Source organism: Capra hircus, chromosome 20 (assembly GCF_001704415.2).
Source record: "Capra hircus breed San Clemente chromosome 20, ASM170441v1, whole genome shotgun sequence".
Lineage (NCBI taxonomy): Eukaryota > Metazoa > Chordata > Mammalia > Artiodactyla > Bovidae > Capra > Capra hircus.
Genome location: NC_030827.1, coordinates 70,015,860 through 70,034,442, shown reverse-complemented (window position 1 = coordinate 70,034,442; position 18,583 = coordinate 70,015,860). Strand labels below are relative to the sequence as shown.

Here is an 18,583-nt window from a genome sequence, read left to right as displayed (position 1 = left end):
GCAGACCCTGCCTCTTTCCACAGGACCCCTGCCCAGAGCCAGAGCTGGAGCCCTACGGAGGAGGCCACCTGCACACCCACTCCGCTCCATCGTCTAGCGTGGGACACACTCCAGATGACGACGCCACCACGGCACTCAGCGCCTGCGTTGGGCATCCTCCCTGAGGCCTCCCAGGCCTCTACCACCACCACGAGTCAGGACCACCGCGGGCCCGTCTCCCACAGGCTCGCTACCAGCAGCTTTCCCTGGGCACCAGGGAACAGGTCAAGCGGGCTCCGCCTGCAGCCCACTGCCCACCTGCGGCTTACCCTTCTGTCTGGCTCTGACACCTTCCTGCGCTGGCAGGCAGGGCCAGCAGGGGCAAGCCCCTGAGAACATCCTGTGCTTCTGCTTAAAGAGCTAAAGTCGGTAGAAAGTTTACATTGTAACTCGCTTGTGCCACTCTCTCCTTGCAAGCCGCTCTATCTTTTTTCAAAGCCCAGCAGCCTTAAATCAGCCCCTTCCTCTGCAAGAGGCCCAGCCCCACCAGAGGTTAAGCCACCGGCCTTTCTCATCAGGGCTTGGGGTCCCCCAACCTCTGCCACAGACAGCCCCCCACCCCCAACCCACCCCCAGGAAGCCGGGACTTTCAGGAACTCCTGTTTACATCTGGGCCCATTACCAGCTAAGGCGTTACTGTTGGAAGGGCTGAGGATCACTAATCATTTTAAAACAAATTGCTTTTCCACTGCCTGAGAGTCAGAAAGAATAAACCTGGAGCCGGCCTGGGCCTCCTGTCTAAATAAACCAGCACCCTGGACCGGGATCTGCCCAGGGGTCCATTGGGCCCTAAATCCCACCACACTCCTCCCACCCTTCCACCCACCCAGCTCTCCCTTCCTCCAGGCCTTGACGAGTTGGTCCAGGCCCCTTCAACCGTCTCCCCATCCTGGATGTGTATGGACCACCGCCCTGACCCCTCCTGGAGTGGGATGGCAGGAAGCTGGGGCCAAAGTCATGTCCTGGGCACAGCTGACCCAGAACAACAGGCCCGCCAGAGGATTCCCAAAGGGTACAGAGCACCTCCCAGGTCCAACCCTCACTGGCCCCCAGCCCCAGAGCCTCCCAGAGGGGCCAGGCCTCCTGCAGGTGCTGCCTTCCCTACGGACCCTCTCCAGCCCAGAGGGAAGCTCCAGACACCACTCCTGTGGTCCCACCTCCGCGCTGCAAGCTCTGAGTGTCCAAGCCGAAGTTGCCAGGACCCCCCAAAGGAGGGCCCCAGTCTCGTCTGGCAGGCACAAGTTCCGGAAGTGAAGGGTTGGAGGTTCAAGGGTTCAAGCACCCCCGCTCCCCTTGACTCTGGAGCTTGTCCTGAGGGACTGTAGCTGATGGTCACCCAGGCGACCTGGCACGCCCGAGGGTGCCCCTATCCAAGCCCCGAACTCCGCTGTGTCCCCGCGGGCTCCTCAGCACCTCCAGGCAGTCCTCCAACCGGTTCTTAAAAAGAAGCGTGTGGAGCTAAGTCAACTCGCCTGGTCTGTAAAACCCCGACCTCTCCTGGTAAGCGCTCTGAGAAGGAACGTCTCAGGCCCGTCGCCTGTAGGAAGTCGCGCCCAGGCCGAGCTGCTCGCTCTAGAGCCGTCAGGCCTCTGACTCGCTGCCCCGGGGTGCGGGGAGGGCGGGGTCCCCGCCCAGGTCCCGCCCGGAGGGACGAGCGGAGAGAGCGCTGCCGGCGGCCCAGCGAGCGGCCTCCCGCACTGGGCCCCCAGCGCCGCCAGCAGCGCCGCGCGCGCCGCAGACTCGCGGAGGCGGAGCGGGGCGGGCGGGCAGCGGCTGGCGGCGGCTGCTCCCTCGCGGGCGTGGGAAGGGCGCCCGAGCCTCCGCCGACCGTCCCGAGCGCCGAGGCAGGGCTTTCGGTTTGCGGCGGCCCGGGTGTGCACTCGGGGCCCCTTCCGCGCGCTCACCGCTCCAGAGGGGCAGGGCGGGCGGCACCCAGAGCCGCCGGCGAGGGCGCCCGGAGCAGGGCTGGAGGGCGTGGGGGCGCGGAGAGGGGCCGGGAGGAGGGGAGGCTTGCCTCGGAGTGGGGGCCGGCCCGGGGCCGGCGACGCCGAGCTAGGGGCGCACGTCGTCGGGGGAGCCCGGGTTGGGGCCTCCCCTGGGACCCGGCGAGCGCCTCGCGTCCTGCAGGCTGCTGGATGGCCCGGGCCCTGGCTGCGGCCTCCTGATGAGGCCTCGAAGGGTGACCCAAGCCCGCTCCCCTCGAGGGGCTGGGGCCCGGAAATGGCGGAAGGCCTTAAGCAGGCCGCGCGCCCCCCACTTCCCGGTGCCCGGGCAAGTCTCCGTGCTTCCGGGACCTGCGGCTCGGCTCGCCGGCTTCGGCGCTGGTGCTGCCTTTCGGGGCCTCCACGTGACCAAGGCGGCACACGCGGTGGCGCTGCGCCGGGGGCCGGCGGGGCAGAAATGAGTCTGGGGGTGTCCGCTGCAGGCCGACCTCAACCCCAGAAGGCCCCCCCGGGGGCTGGAGGCAGAGGAGAAAAGACAGTTCCCTGGAGAAATGATTGTAGCAGTTGTGCAGGAGCCAAACGTGGGCTCGAACCTACCCTGGGGTGGCAGACGTTAAAGAACTTCAGGTCGCCGGGCCGCCTCCAGCGCGCGCGCCTCCTTCGGGGCCGCCGGCGCCCACGGCCCTCCTCGCGCGCGCTCCGGGGCGGCCTCCTGGGCTGACACTGCCTCACCGGAGGACATCCATCTGCCGCCCCCATCTTCCCCAGACACCTACTTGTCCCCACCTGACCTGCCAGCTCACCTCCCAACTTTTCAGGGTCGAGGACGTTGCCCCCGCCCGCGGGCCGGAGGTGGATGAGGGAGCCGGGCGAACACGCGGCACCCTTCCCACCCCCGGGCCAGGCGGCCTCACTATGCTGGTGCGAACAGGGCCTGAAAACGGGCGTTCTCTCGCAAGCCCACCCTTCCCCGTTGGAAGATGTCGGGGTTAAAATGTTCGCTTTGCCCTTTCTCTTGATCTTGGAGGGAAGGGCGGGGGGGACTGCTGGCACCTTTATGGGCCTTAGACCTGTGGCGGCGAGCAATCCCAGCCCCGCTAACTCTGATCAGCCTTATTAATTCCAGCTGCGCTCTATTTGTTTGTCATTTTCCCCTTTTCCTGCGCAATCGTTATTTATGGCAGAGGAAAAGGGGGGGGGGGAAAGTGCCTGAAGTAGAATGGAGGCAGAGAGGAGGTTTCTGACAAGGAGAACAGTGAATGTGTTTTCCCTAAAGGTCACCAACAGGAGGGGCCTGGTCTGATCATCTCGCCTCTGAATCATTCCTCAAGAGCATTAACTTAATTATGCGACCAGAGAAATGAAAAAAAAGTCTTTAAAATAACCAAAGGTAATTATAACTGTGTTGTTGACACTAATGGTTAATAATTGATCAGGACTTACACACAATCAATTGCCAATTTATCTCCCCCACAAAACCCTGAGTGATGTCCTCTTACTCCGCTCCTTCCCTCGGACACTGCCTACCAAGCTCCACGGCTGCAGCCACTGGAGGCAGCCCCAAGCTTCCCACTTGCTTCTCGAAGAGCCTTCCATTTAATTTGTTTTCAGTTTCATCTAAAACAGACTAACATCGGGACGCCTTTTAAAAGGCCTTTTCTTATTATCTTGGAGTCACCCTTAAACAAACAAAGACCATTCTTCCTCTTTCCTTTTACCTGGGATTGCAAAAGAACGGTCCTGGTGTTTCCTAAGCCATCCCATCTGCATTATATTACCAGGAGAGTCCTCCTTCCTAACATCTTCAGTTTTTATCTTTCTTAGAAAGAGTGTGAACACGCTGCCCTCAGCAGAGGGAAGAGAAACCCGTCCTCTGCCTGGAGGGTGGAGGGTGAAAGTGCCAGCTAAGACAACGTCCCTCTGTTGGCAGGAGACACAGGTGAACGAGCAGAGCGGTGTGTGCGGAAGGGGGTATATTTGCTCCCCAAACCCGGGGTGGGAGTGCTTTCTCTCTCACTTACCAAGGCCTGACGTCCAAGTGCACAGCATCAAATACCAGCTTGCTCGCCTTGCAGCCCAAGCACAGGGGAGGGCTGGCGTGTGCTTTCATTACGGCCAATAGAAAGTAATTTCCAGCAACTGGAAAATTATATTGTCATAGATTACTTCTCCTTATAATAAGCCTTTAAAATATCTGTAGGGATTTGTCACTTACATAAAGGTTTGCAAATACATCAAAGGGACATGTCCCCTTTGCGATTTGTAGAAATTCAAATGCTGTTAATCATAATATCCACATATCACAGACTGTTGTGTATTGTTCCCAAGACTGCCTCTTGAGTTAACACATTTTTTAAGTGTTTACAATGTTTTTAAAAAGCAGTGTAAAAACACATATTTAAAAGGTCTATTTATGTCCTTAATTTGGGGGTTAAAATGAATGCTTTCCTTGGGATTGTCAATGCACTGGAGAACTAAAGGAAAATTATATGGTGGGTGATCATTGGAGACTGTTGCTTGGAGGAACTTTATAATAATCCAGTGTATTATTTACACTTGAAAGAGATGCTCTGACTTCACAGATAAATGTCTTTGGATGATTTTGGCCAACGGTTGTTTACTTCGACTTGAGCAGAGAAAGTTTAAGGCATATTTTCTGTCCCGTTTAAGAAACAAAAAGATCGAACTGACTCTTAGCCTCTTTGATAGTATCTCTCGATGCGGTGTGAGATGACCGCAAAACGAGCCAGCGGCGCGCACGGGCCAGGCCCGCAGGTGCCGGCTGAACACGCGCGGGGCGGGCCTCGCGGGGACCGGCTGCTCGCCGCCTCCTGGACCAGCTCGGTGGCGGCGGCGGCGGCGGCGCGGGCCGCGCAGAGCCCTGGTCCTTTCCTCTCCGCCGGCCCCGCCGCCTGGCCGCAGACAAAGGTGGATGAAGTTCTTTTCAAGTTTCAAAGGCAGTTGCGCAGCAGCTTTGCAGAAACAATAACTCTTTTATTGGGAACAAATGTTGACATTTGACGGGCGCAGGAGGCAGCGGCGGCCGGGCCAGCGCCCCGCTTGCTCTCGGCCCGGTCCCCGGGGCCCACCTGAGATTAAAGCGCGAATTCCGATAAGTCGGCTCTAACGCGCCCCGGGCGGCGCAGGGCAGAGGCCGGCGGGCCGGGCCGCACAGGCTCCGTCCTGCGGCCCCGCGGCCCGGCGCTCGCAGCCGCCCGCCTCCCTCTCCCCGGCCTCCGCTAACATCTGTGAAAGTCTCCGTGGGCCGGGACGTAATGTTTGATTAGCTGAATTTTAAAGCAGAAGAGAGAAATCAGACACAGTAACCCTCTTCCCTGAGAAGAGCCTCTCTGTTTCTCCCTCATCTTTCCTAAAGACCTGCAACGGAGGAGCCATAACACGCATTCCACATTTCCTTTAAAAAGATGCCTCTAAACACCTGCGGGTTTTCTGTGCTTAGCATACATTAAAAAAAAATCAAGTTTTCCCGAAAGAAATTCAGGTCAGGTGGCAGGGTGGGTAAGTTATGGAAATCATTGATAATTGTTGGGCATACAAACATCAAAGAGGGTTCGTTAGTCTGGGCTAATCTCCTGAGCTGCTCGGAGTTTGCACCAATTGAAAGGTGCAGATTGTCCCCTAGAAGGAGGTCTGGTGTGTGTGTGTGTGTGTGTGTGTGTGTGTGTGTGTGTGTGTGCGTGTGTGTGTGTGCAGCGAAGAGATCATGTATCCAGGTAAAACAATCTTCTGTTCCGAAGGGAGGCAGTTTTCAGGCAGGCTTCAGTTTCTGAACATATGCAGGGAGATCGGTTTTTACTTGGTGCCCTTGCCTCCCTGCTTCTTTAAGAGCTCGAGTGCTGTCTCTAGCATCGCCATCAGGCAGCACGGTCTCTCAGTGCCTATTTGTTAAATATTGTTAACTTCCATACTTTTCACCCCAGCCTTCAAATTAGAATATCACATATAGGAAATATTGCTGTCACGGAGGTTGGATTCTCTGCTGATTTAGGAAATATGGCTAATGTTAATAAAAGCAAAACCGCTTAACATCTTCAGATTGCAATGTCAAATGCTATCTGGAGGGAAAATCATTATCCTCACGGTAATTCCACAAAGGTTCCATCTGAAACAAAAACAGGCAAAGGCGCTCCTGGCTCCCTTTTATGTGCACAGACTCCAGACGGCTGCCACAGAGCAACCAGGCTCCCCACGTGAAAAATCTTCCCTGTCGCCAAGAGATAGCTCCACTCCAAACATGTCCAGATCTCCTACTAGGGGAGGCAGGAAGGAGGAAAAAAAATAGTTCTCTACCCGCAAAAATTCGCTTTCTGCTAACCTCTGATCGCATATCTACTCCAAGCCAACAGAATGCCTGAAAATGAACAGAAAACCGAAGCCTTGGTGTGTGCCTTCCTGGGCAGTCAGACCCCATAAAAGGCAGGGCTCTGTGACCAGTTCACAGCCCCCTAGCTTTGCCTCAAGTAGCTAAGATTACTTTCAAATACCCTTTCTAACAAGACCCCAGCAAGAGGCCACTAATTTCCACGGCACAAAAAGCCACTGGAGAGAGATCCGTTTGTCAATATCAACTGGTCCGGCAATTTCCCATCCTCAGACACATCGGCCTATCAGAGCCGGCAGATGTTTAGACAAGATTTTATAAATTGTTCAATATCAGCCCATAATGAACCCCAACTGACCATTCCAAAGCAGCTAAAAGCATCCGGGCCGACCCCCGCTGGGATCCAATAATGCTCTCAGGCTGCAACATTATTAATCATGGAATAAAATAGATGAACCTCTTGAAAAATAAGTGTATGATTGATTAAAGGGCAATCTAAGAAGCTATTATTCTTGTTTTATAACCGTAAGTTATATTCACTCAATTTATCTTTGGAGAGGAAATAAATGATTGTTCATTTCTTTTCTGAAATTATATTATATGGGTATCCATATAATTTTGCTGAAAATTAAAGTGACAGTTTTGCTGCTTTTATGATACTAATCAAAGGGAATATGTTCCTTGACTACAAATTGTAGACTTGTCCTAGAATTAGGTAGTGAGTCACACAATAACGAGGCAATAGTCTAGGGTTCTTTAAACTTTTCTTTCCCCCCAGGGTAAGGCTAAGAGCCACTAAAAGGAAAATAAATCTCTCCTCCCCAGATTTTCGCCTTGTGTTTAACGTGAGTTATATGAAAAGAGGAGTTAAGAAGCCGTTCATTAAATCTGAATAATCTACGCCAATTTGGGCAATTCAAATAAACAATGAACAATTATTTCACTCAATAATTTATGGTGGGGGCATCATTTATACCCCATATTATCCACATTATCCACTCACAATACTCTAGTTACTGAGGAGGCTCAGTAAGCCCAGAAATAAATGTCCAATGGATCCTAATACATGGAGTATCAGATCATTTTATTTTGCCAAGTTTTTAAAATGTACACTAACAAGCCATTTGCATATTCAGAACACAAAATCCAGATTTTCTTACAATGCATGTGTATATAAATAATGTAAAACCATGCCTATCTCCCTACTGTGTACTGCTCTTGCCTCTGCCTTCTTGCAGGAGCAGAAGGGAGGGATTATTTTACACATTTTCATTAAAAAGCCTGAGGTCAGATCACCTGGGGGGAGGGGCTGCTATCCCCAGGGCTCCCTACCCAAAGACTCTTCCAGGACAAATGAGCCCCAAACACCACACTGCTGTAGACTAGTTTGTTTTTATTTACAATTTAAGATATAAATTAGTAAAGAATTCTTGTTAAACAACCAACAAAGATTGTATAACCAGCAATGTTCAAATAAAAACCAGGCAGAATTTATTTACAAAAGGTTTAGATTCCATTGCAATACAACTTGCATAAATTACTAGAAGCTTTATATCATTATAAAAATAAATATCAAATTTGTTTCCACTTCTTAAGTACTCAAGTTCTATAATCACGTTTTATTTCTACTGTGTACATCTTTTACAAATAAATTTTACAGTAAATCCTATCACACCTATAGAATATATACCGTGGCAATGAAGTGATCAATTCAAGATATCCTGAGAAAAAAGATTGTTTTCAAAAGTCACACATACATTGGGGAAGCTATACTATGCCAACAAATTCACGTATGTCCAACAAAAGTCTGTTCCGATAGAGTCTGGGCTGGCAGTGCCCTGTGGATCCTTCCTTTTACAGTGGCACGAGATGTGGTCCGGATTTAGAGGTCATTATATATATATATATATATATATCTGTATATTTATGAACTTGGGAGGAGAGAATGGCCTGCTGGCTTTTTTTTTTTCCAAAGCAATTGTGACACCTACCTGTGGACCAAGGAAAAAACCAAGTCATCCCCCAAATCCTTCAGCCCCCACCAGTACCAGTCACCACATTCTAAAAAGGGTCCATCTCAAAAGGCTTCGCTTCTTGCCCACCTTCAAGATCTGTGATGAGTAATTCTGCCTACTTGTAAAGTAGTTTTCTTTTTGAGATACTACTGTCAGCCAGGCAAACTGCTGGTCCTATCTAGTCCATCTGGACACGGGGACAGGCCTGATAAAAAGACTCTCCAGTCTGGCTGCAAATGTCATCTAAAAAGGGGTCTGATACCCCCAGTTTCAGGAGCACTAGCTCATGAAAGCAAGTGCCTTTTAAGTGTCTATCGTAGTTTCTTAAGGTTCCAAACTGCATACAAACACCCAGATTTTAAGAATCGGTTTTTCCAAAGAGAAAACAGCAGCAGCGGTGCGATACGTGCAATTCCAGTTGAAGGAGTGATTTTTTTTTTAAGCAGAATTTGAGCCAAAAAAAAAAAGAGAGGAGTTCTCAAAAAGAGCATAATCCTCTCCCACTCAAAGAAAAGAAAAAAGAGGGAGAGAAGTAAGGCTCTGTCCTCAGACCCCATGACAAGAAGCAAGAAACACACATTCAGCGAATTTGCTGGGCAATTGGTGCCGGAAGGTTCCGCATGGGGTGTGGGGAGGGGGGACCCCAGGGAGCCCACTTACTTGCATTGCTGTCTCGGCCCTTCTATAGGTAGGGCTGGATGCCCCCACCAACCACGGTGCAGCCCTCGCTGGCATCTGTCAGGGGAGGGGGCAGTTAGTCAGGACCCGACCCCAGAGCCATCTGCCTCCCTCGGCCACCAGCCTCCAGCCGCCCAACCACGCCGTGCCCTTCCCCCCGAATCCCCAAGCGGTCTGGGGGACCAGGCTGCCCCCGCCACCACCCGCCCCCTGAGACACTCGCCCGTCACATTTCCGCATTTTCTGCCCCCTTGACCTCCTTTTATAGGTCTGATCGGCTCAAGCCTCCATTAGGAGCAACAGAGGCGAGGCAAAGAAAGGGAGGGAGAAAACGGACTCTCGTTTTCTGTTCTGAAGATTTAAAAACCGGAGGCCCCAGGGAGGAAGCAGAAGGCTTTATCTCCTTGCAGCGGAAGGCAGAAAAGGAGATTGAGCTGAGACTCGGACCGTCAGAAAGCGCCGAGCCTGACGCTCAGGACGCCGGAGGGAAGCTACATTTGGCGTCGATTTGTATTTGCCAAACCGAAAACAGTCAGGACGATACCAACAAAAGGAATAATAAACCAAGTGAAAAATCAGTAATAAGGGGGTCAGTCCTGTCTCCGTCTCGAGGCAGGATCGTCTGGCCCCCACCCCGTTTCTGTCTTCACCAGCTCCCCCTTCATTTCTAACTTGGGAGTGCAAAGCCATCCGTTCCCCGTTCCCGGTTCAGGGACAGGGCTTTCCCGGCCAGACCTACAGGTGCCCGGTTCCCCTTCCCGGCTGCTAGGGGTGCTCGCCCGCGGGGACCCTCCGCCCCCTCCGCCCCCGGGGCCCCGCGGGCCGCCTACCTTTCTTCGGCTCGTAGCCGCCGCCCGGGGGCCGGTAGTGGGGCTCCGGGAGCGGGTGCGCGCCCGCCTTGCCCGCGTCGCTGGCGGCCTTTGGCGCGGCGTGCAGCGCTTCTGCGGGGGCCGCAGCCGCCGAGTTGTACCGAAGCAGCCCCTGGCCCTGCAGCGCCGCGTTCAAGTTCCCGTAGTTTGTGTAGCTGCCGTAGAAGGGCGAAGTGTAGTAGAGGTGGCGGCCGAGCAGCGGCGACGCGGGGTAGGGCGAGCCGCCCGGCGGCGCCCCGCTCGAGGCGGGCGCGGCGGCCGCCGGCAGCCCGGGCGGCGCGCAGCCCGGGCCCAGGCTCGGCTGCTTGAGGTCCGACGTGGCGATCTCGGCCAGAGACCACAGCTTGGGCTTGCTGGCGGCCGGCGGCGCGCCTGGCGACGTCCGGCTGCCCAGCGGCGTCTTGCCGCCCCCGCCCCCGCGTGGCGCTGCCTCGGGCGGGGGGCTCAGCAGCGGCGGCGCCTCCACGCCGGTGAGCGGCGACGAGGTCACGGGCTTGGGCGGCGCCAGGTCCCGCTCGCCGTCCTCGTCCTCGTCGTCGTCGTCGTCGTCGTCGTCGTCCAGGTCGTCGTACTTCTTGCACTCCGAGCCCGACTCGCACAGGGGGTCCCCGGCGCGGCAGGGCAGCTTCTCTCCGTCTGACTCGGCAGAGCAGGAGTGGTCGGTGAGCGAGTCCACGTGCAGGCTGATCCCTGCAGAGGCGCGGGGTGGGGGGCACGGTCTGTGGCACCCCGGGCCCCGCTGCCCACCGCTCCCTGCCCCCGCCATCCCTCACCCCGACCCCACCCGAGCCGCGTGCTCCAGGCAGCCTGACCTCCCTGCTCGTACGGGGCCCCAGAGGCGCCAGGCAGCGGAGCCTGGAGTGCTGTGCGGGTGGGCGGCCTCCTCTCCGGCCTCAGCTCGGCGCCCCGCCTGGGAAGAAGGAGGCTCCGCGCCCCTGCGCCGCCTCGGCCGTGCTCACCTTCGTCCTCCGCCGACGTCTCGGTGCCCTCGTGCGCCTTGTCCGCACTCTCCTCCTTGCCCCTCGCCGCGTCGCCCTCGTCCTCGTCCTCGTCCTCACTTTTGTTCCTGGGGGCCCACGTCATCTTGTTCTCCTTCTTGAGGCGCCGGCGCGCGTTGGCGAACCAGGTGGAGACCTGCGTGAGGGTCATCTTGGTGATGATGGCCAGCATGATCTTCTCGCCCTTGGTGGGGTAGGGGTTCTTGCGGTGCTCGTTGAGCCAGGCCTTGAGCGTGGCCGTGGCGTCCCGCGTGGCGTTCTTGCGGTAGGCCGGGTCGTTGAGCTGGTAAGGGTAGGCCGCGCTGCCGTAAGGGTGGTAGCTGATGGCGCCCGTCATCCCGGTCGTGTGTGCGTCGTAGGGCGCGCCCTGCAACCGACAAGAGCCCGGTGAGCGGTCGTCCGAGGGCCCGACAGGCGTCAGCGCCCCGGCGACCCCTCCACCCGCCCGCGGCCGCCTTTCCCACGGTGCCTCCCCGCGCTGGGACTGCGCCTTCCTGCAGCAACAGATCCGAAGGACGCAAAGGGTCGTTTAACGCCAGCTGTAGATCTCGGAAAGCGCTGCGGTTTTATTCCCAAACTTCCCAACGATTTCATTTTCCTAAAAATGGCACATCTGGCCCCGAATGCCCCTGAGCCGCCGGTACGTGCGTGCACAAACAGGCCCGCACACACGGGCCCGCAGGTAGCGTCTTGATATCTAAATTTCTCCTGGTGTGAAGAGTCGCCGCCTCCTCCTAGTCCCCTTCCCCTCCCTTTAATGGTTAAAAAAACACCCCAGAGCCCCCGCTCCGCTATTCACCACTCCAAAGCTCGGCAAATCCAATTTGCAACTCGAAGCCAGTCACCGTTTCGAATTCTTCAAATACGCGGCAATTAGCATTTTAATTCAGCCCTTAACGTTTAAATTCGAGACTTCTACAGCCAGCGCCGAGGCCCCGGCTACCCCGTCTCTGCTCTGGAATTCCGCCGAGGGCGGGAGGTGGCCACCAGCCCCCCCACCCCCACCCCCACACCGCGTCCGGGCCTCCAGCGTCTAAAACACGCTTTGCCAGCCCCCGGGCCTGGCCGGGCCGCGGAGCCGGAGGAGCGCGGGCCGGCCCGGGGGCTCGGGACGCAGGGGCTGCTCTCGGCGCCCGGGGACCGAGGCGGCACTTAGCCGGCCGAACGCTGGCCGACATGTTTTTCTAAAGCACGGGCCTGTGGGGCAGATGGAGGCGAAGATCTGAGCGGCCCGGCCGGGCCCCGGAGCCGCGGCCGAGGCTCCGCTGATTTCCCCAGCCCCGTGATCACAAGCCCCGCGAGAAAGTGCCCAGCGCCTGGCGATCGCCCCGGAGGCCCAGCGGCGCCGACCCTTGCTGCCCGCGCCGGAAGAAGCGAGCCCCGGCCCGCTCAAGACTCCTCGCCCAGCTTCGGCGCCTGAAAGAGGGCCACCCAGGCCAGATCCCGTCCCGACCCCAGTGGGGTCGCACTTCTCGGGCTCGCGGGGAGATGACCTCGGCAGCCGAAGGGAAGGGCGCGCGGAGCCCCGCGCTCCGGCCGTCGCCGGCCGACCGCCCCGCCTCTCGTCCGCGCCGGCCGCGCCACGGCCCCAACTCCGCGACTTCGGAGCCGCCTTCCACACTACGTTCCCCGCGACCCTCGGCTCGCCGATCACAGACCAGGGTCTCTGCGCCCGGCAGCTCGCGGCCCCGCCCGCCAGCCCGCGCTCGGTTACCATGTAGGACGGGAAGCCGGCGGCGGCGGCGGCGGCGTCGGCGGAGTACTGCAGCGGGCTGCCGAAGCCGGTGGCCGCTTGCGCGGTGAAGGCCGCGGAGCCGGGGTAGGGGCTGAACGCCGAGCCCGACGCCGACCGCGCCAGCTCCTCGCTGCGCGGCGCCGCCAGCGCCGACGCGCCGTACGCCGGACACGAATAGAGCGCCAGCGAGCCGGGCGCCTGGTACAGGTAGCCCTGCGGGTAGGACATGGTGGGCGCGGGGCGCGGGGGCCCGCGTCACGCCGAGCAGCGGGCAGGGCGCGCGGCGCCCTCCATCCACGCCCGGCCGGGGCGCGAGGCGGCGGCGGCGGCGGGCGCGGGGACCGCCAGCCGAGGCAGGCCGGCCCGCGCACTAGCCCGGGCGGCCCCGCGGGCCAGGGGATCGGCGCGGCGGCGGCGGCGGCGGCGGCGGCGGCGGCTCGGAGCCGGTGGGCGCAGCCGCGCGCCAGGCCGGCGGTCGGGGTTTGGGGGAGTCTGGAGTCGGGAGTGAGGAGTTGAGGAAGGAGCGCTCGAGTTTCCGAGGGACATTGGAACGCGGAGCTGTCCGTCACGGGCTCATCTGCATATCCGGGAGCCCGCCCCCTCCCCTGCCCCGCCCGCTCCGCCCGCTCCCGCCGCCTGGCCGCTGCCGGGGAGGGGCGGGGACGCCGGGGGAGGGGCGGGCGGAGGGGCGGCGGGAGCGCGAGGCGGGGCGCGCAGGCTTTTGTGGCTCAGCCGCCTCTCGCGCAGCCCCAGCCCCCGGCCCGCAGCCCGGCCGCACCGGGCAGTGCGCGCTCCCCCTGCCCGCTCGCGCGGACTCCCGGCGCCCGCCCCCGCGGCCCCCACCTTCCGGGCCGCCCCCCTCGCCCCCGCCCGCCGCTCTGCCCCCTCCCCCTGCCCCGCCCCCAGCTCGGCCCGCAGGGACCCGCGCAGAGGCCGCCCGCTGCCACTTGGGGTGGGGGGGGGGGGGAGCGGCCCGGGCCCCCCTCACCGGCCGCGCACTGCGCGCCGCACCCTCGTGCCCGGGTCGGAGCTACGCTGATGCGGCGGGGCTGAGGCGCCGTGGCCCGGGTCCTCCGGCGGGCGGCGTGAGCGGCTCTCACGCCCACCTCGCCCGGTCCGCTCTTGCTTGCCGCACGGGCTGAGCCTCCGCGCGGGACCTCGCGGCTGGCCGCCGGCCCCGCGCCGCCCGGCGTGCCCTGCGGGACCCGGATCCCGGGCGCTTCCGTCGCGAGCCGCCAGGAGGGCCCTGAGGTGAGCTCTCTGCCCCGGGGTCCGCAGTGGCCCGCGGGCCTGGGGGTCAGGACTCTGCTCTCGGATGCGGCTTAGCCCGCGCCTCCAGTGCTTCTCCAGGACGCCGCCGCCTTCCCCAAAGGGTTTTTTATTGTGTTTTAATAAGTTGACGCCTCTCTCGGATTTGTGTTGTAAAGCACTCGGGAGAAACGATCGTTACCGGACAGACCGCCTCTGGCAGGACGTGGAGCCTCGCTGTCACTCGGGAAGGGACGAGACAGTCACAGGCCGGGGGCGCGGGCGGCGCACGCGGCTGCCCAGGTAGCGCAGGTAACAGGGGACTCGGGGGCCGCCTCGCGGGGCCCAGCGGCGAGGCGTTCGGCGGCAGGCTCTGGGACCCAGTCCTACAGACACCCTTCTCCACGGGCCTCCTCCACCCTCCCCCACCGGGCCGTGGAGAAGGGTGTCTGGGGTTTTGGTTTGGGGGAAGGGGTGCAGATGGGGCCACCGGTGGGCGCTCAGGAAGTGGGCGCACGGGGAGGGGGGCGGCGGGTGTGCGAGGCCCCGGCGTGGTGGTCAACACAACAGGTGCCTCTTCCTGCGGGGAGGGTGGGGAACGCGGTAGGCCGGAGCTCCAGGCCTCAGCCTCTCCGACCCGCCCCCCCAAACTCCTCCACCCCCTACCCACCTCCCCCACCCCTTACCCACCTCCCCCACCCCTTACCCACCTCCCCCACCCCTTACCCACCTCCCCCTCACTCCCTACCCACCTCCTGCCCACCCCTCTACCCCATACCCTACTCCTCTACCCCCCACCCCATACCCCACCGCCTACCCATGCCCTGGCCCACTTCCCAGCCCGGTTGGCTGGGCAGATCGCGGAGGGACCAGGGTGATCCCATTCGGGTCTCGGTCTCCCGGGTACCCCGGGCGCCACGCGGGCTCTTGCGGGGCGCGGCTGCAGTGCGAGCACCTGGAGGCTCCAGCCTCGGGCAGGGTTTGACCTCTGACCGCCTGCGGAACCTTCGAGGCTGTGTTTGTTCCCCCAGATCCAAGGAGACCGGTTGTAAACTGCAGGATTGGACTTGAGCAGAGCCCACCCGCCTCCACCTGCAGGCGGTGGCCCCCCGGTAGGTGAGGTCCAGGCGCCTGACCCCAGCCACCTCTCCACTAGCTCCCAAACCGCTGCGCCCTCGCCTGTCCCCCCAACACCAGCTCTCCTCTCTGAGCCACCGCGCTGCCCACAAACCTCAGCCTGCACCCTCTACACTTGCCTAGCCGCCTCACCCCCAAACACATACTTCCCCACCCCTCACCCCCGACCCCAGCCCACCCCACCCCACACACTCTGCGCTGCCGCGAGGGCCCAGCAGGTGAGTTTCAGAAATCCTTTGACCCCAAGCAGGATGCCCTAATTCAGTTCAGGGCAGTTATTTTAAATCAATTATTGTCTCGTTAAAAAGGAAAGGGAAGCGAGGAGAGTCAGAGGCCGCAGCAGCCCCGTGGAGCCTGCTTTTCCCAGGGTCCGCGGCATCTGTGGTCTTCCCGGGAGGGAATTCGGCCAGAAAGAGGCCGAAATGAGACAGACACACGACGGATGACCAAAGTTCACGGCGCCAGACCAGGTTACGGGCCTTCGGTTCCCTTCCAATTACATAGTTCAAGTGAAAAAAGGGGGAAAAAAAATCAGGTCTAATTTTTATCTCCGAGGAGGACGGGCCTGAGGATTTCCATTTCTAAAGACCAGTTCCTGCAGTTGTCTCATTAGCATTTGGGGCCGCCTCCTCCCCCTCCCTCGATTCCCCCCCCACACACACACACCCCCACCCCCCACCCCCAGGGCTTGATCTCTGCCAGGGGCAGAAAAGAAAACAGCGAATTATTACAAAAACATCCCCAGTTTGGAGCAGGGAGCATAAGCTCCGATACACTCGATTTTGACATCAATTAAGTGTGTAACCAGACATGTGCACGTGGCCTTGGAGGGTCTCGCGTCGCCCAGGGTGCTTCTCCAGAAAGGGCTGCCGGCTCTCGCGCTTCCAGCAGCTCAGCGCAGCTGATCCGGAAGACAGTCTCTGCTCAGTGTCTTTTTTTTCCCCCCAGCAATTATACTCCTCTACTGAAAACTAAATTTTCCATACTGCTGCCTGCTACTAATAAAAGCCGTCTACCTTGCACTATTAAACAGTCGAATCGTACTACATGCCGTTTTTATTGGTGGTGACTGTAGCAAATTAAAATGCCTACGCAGAGACATTAACATTTACGCTCTGCATTGTTACCGGGATCTATAAACTCCGTTTCTCTTTAAAGCACTTTGATTTTTTTTTTTAATATATAAAATCACTTTTTCTTTTCTTAAAGTTGGCTCGGTCTTCTTTTCTAAAAACAATCGAAAGAACAGCCTGCAAGTGTGGAGGCGCGACGGCTGGGCGCGCGGCCGCCTGGGAGGGTGGCCTGGAATCGCGCCACTGCACCTCGGGTCACCGCGGGGAGCTCCCGGACCCCACGGCCGCCGCTTTCCTGGAGCAGGAGCTGGATGCTCCGCTCACGGGCGAGGAGCCCGTTCAGGCCTGTGGAGCGCCGGGGTCTGGACGGACACTGGGCCTCTGTCACTTTCGGTTGCCCTCCTCACTGGGATGGAAGAGAAAGGGCCGGCGCGCAGGCCAACCGGGTGCGTGCGCTGAAAGCGATGGATGCGAGCAGTTCGGTTTCGGGGTTTACGGTGGATTCCACACACCCCCCCCCCACACACACACACTTTGCTCCAGGTGTGCATTCAAAAAAAAAAAAGGAGGGATCGGTTAACACCGTCACCTTTCTGTTTCTTGTCCGCACAGTGGCCGATGCTTTTGGAACTAGTTGGCGTGGACACGCGTGTTTCCGGGAACCGCGGTTTCCTGGAGGCCGAGCTCTGGGAAACGGCGGCCTGGGGCTCGAGGTCCTCCTCGGAAAGCAGCGGCGGCGCAGACCGAGGCGCCCTCCACTCCTCGCCCGGGGCTCCCGGGAGGCGGGCAGGCCCAGCGGCGACGCGGCCCGAAGTCGTGCGCGCGGGCGGCGAGGGGGCGCTGTGGCCCGCGGATGCCGCCTCGTCCCCGCCGCGGTGGGCCTGGTGCCGTCCCCGGCCACCGAGGGCGCCCCGGCCGGACCTCCCCAACGTCGACTGCATTCGGGGCAAAGGGACAGCAACCCTGGAGCGTTTGAATAAAGCCTAGCCGAACCCGGCTTCTCTCTCTTCCCGCCTTTTGCCCTGTCTTGGGAGCTTGTAAAAATTGGGTGGGCAAAGAGGTACCATCTTGGAACGTGTAGATATGCCGGGGGGAGGGGGTCAATTAAGGTTTTAAAAGACACATTGTACGTGGTTCCTCCTGGTGAAGTTCCGTGTCAAGTGGAAGTGGTTTCCATGTATAGGGCACCTGTCCCCTCTGATGTCGCTCTTCCTGGGAGACTGCGAAGCGAGTGGCGTCAGAAACTGGCAAGAAGAGCCGGGAGCCCGGGTCTGCGTTTTCTTTTTTGGGAAACAGGAGCACTTCGCTGTAAACTGTGCAGAGTTTAAGTCAAATGAAACGAGAATGCCTTCCAAGCGGGGTCGAGCCCGCTCGCGGGTCTCTGGACACTCTGGCCTTTCGAGGCTCTGACAGGGTCTTCTGATGCGGCCACGTGTGTCTGCAAAACACCGCGGGAGGCAAGGCCCAGGGGGTCCCCGCCGCTCCAGTCAGGGAACCCGGAGCGCGGACGCGGCCCCTGGGTTTCCACCGGCACGAAGGACTGGGGCCCCGCGGGCAGCGCCGCGGGAGGGGTCCCTGAACCGGGGCTCCCTCTTCTGCACGTTCTGGGCTCAGCCCGCAACCCGGTTCTAGCACCGCGGCCCAGGCCCTGAGGTCGGAGGACTAGAAGTCTGCGGGCCGCTAACGTGTCCCTCCTGGTTTCGCTCAGCGGCCGCACACGTCCCATCCTCTCCGCGAACGCCCCTCCTCCGACCCGCTTCCTGAAGTTTATCCCGCGCCGCGGCCCAGGAATCAGCATCCTTCGCCTCTTCTCCGCGTCCCGTGCTCCCATCGCTCCGGCTCTTCCCTGCCCCCCGCGAACCCCGACCCGCAGCCCCTTTCGGCGAGCCGTGCGCGCGTCCCCGGGCCCAGGTCCCCGCCGGCGTCCGCGTCCCCGGCCGGGAGCGCCGAGCGGCGGTGCGGACGCCGCGGACGGGATGAAGGATCCCAGTGACCCACCGGAGACCCTCTTCCAGAGCCGCCAAGACCCGAGCGCCCTCTTTCAGCGGTCGGCGACCGTTTGGAAGGACACAGTGGGCGAGCGCTCTGCCCTCCGCGTTCACGGCCGCGCGGCCCGGCGCCCCGACCCGCACACACGTGCGCGCGCACAGTCGCGCTGCCCGGGGAGGTCCGCGCGCCGCGGGAGCGGCTCTAGGCGAGTGGAAACAGATGAGAGGTGTCCGTTTTTCTTTATCTTTTCTTTTAGATGTTTCTGCGAGACAGCCTTTGGAAGAACTTAGCTCATCCACACCCATCCCTCACCCCCCCCCCCGACGCCCAGACCGTCCCCAGCCTCTCCATTACTCGCTTTGCTTTCCCCGTTTTGCACGTGCAGGCGGGTGTGAGCGCGCCCAGGGGCTGCAGAGACCCGGAGCGTCGCTCGGATCCGGCCAGAGCGGGTAGGATCCTCGCTCTCAGGAAAACCAGCGGAGGAGAAGGAACTATGTTTCGCCCATTACTTTTATTA

At 59.8% G+C, this 18,583-nt stretch overlaps 2 protein-coding genes across 4 annotated transcripts; one reads left to right on the top strand and one right to left on the bottom strand.

Annotated features, from left to right (window-relative positions):
* Positions 7,701-13,105, bottom strand: IRX2 (iroquois homeobox 2). Of its 3 annotated transcripts, XM_018065704.1 has the most exons (5): positions 12,599-13,105; positions 10,846-11,251; positions 9,848-10,576; positions 9,000-9,074; positions 7,701-8,315 (listed from the first exon to the last, which is right to left on the bottom strand). In XM_018065704.1, exons 1-4 carry the CDS (start codon positions 12,845-12,847, stop codon positions 9,022-9,024), a joined length of 1,437 nt encoding a protein of 478 aa, XP_017921193.1. In that variant the 5' UTR covers positions 12,848-13,105; the 3' UTR covers positions 7,701-8,315; positions 9,000-9,021. The 3 variants fall into 3 exon arrangements, with proteins under 3 accessions (XP_017921193.1, XP_017921194.1, XP_017921195.1); XM_018065705.1 differs by having other exon boundaries at positions 7,701-9,074; positions 9,848-10,522; positions 12,599-12,955; XM_018065706.1 differs by lacking the exon at positions 12,599-13,105 and adding an exon at positions 11,684-11,876 and having other exon boundaries at positions 7,701-9,074.
* On the top strand, positions 12,846-17,084 carry C20H5orf38 (chromosome 20 C5orf38 homolog). Its single transcript, XM_018065481.1, has 5 exons — positions 12,846-13,065; positions 13,710-13,870; positions 14,047-14,170; positions 14,899-14,979; positions 16,690-17,084. Exons 1-5 carry the CDS (start codon positions 12,846-12,848, stop codon positions 17,055-17,057), a joined length of 954 nt encoding a protein of 317 aa, XP_017920970.1. The 3' UTR covers positions 17,058-17,084.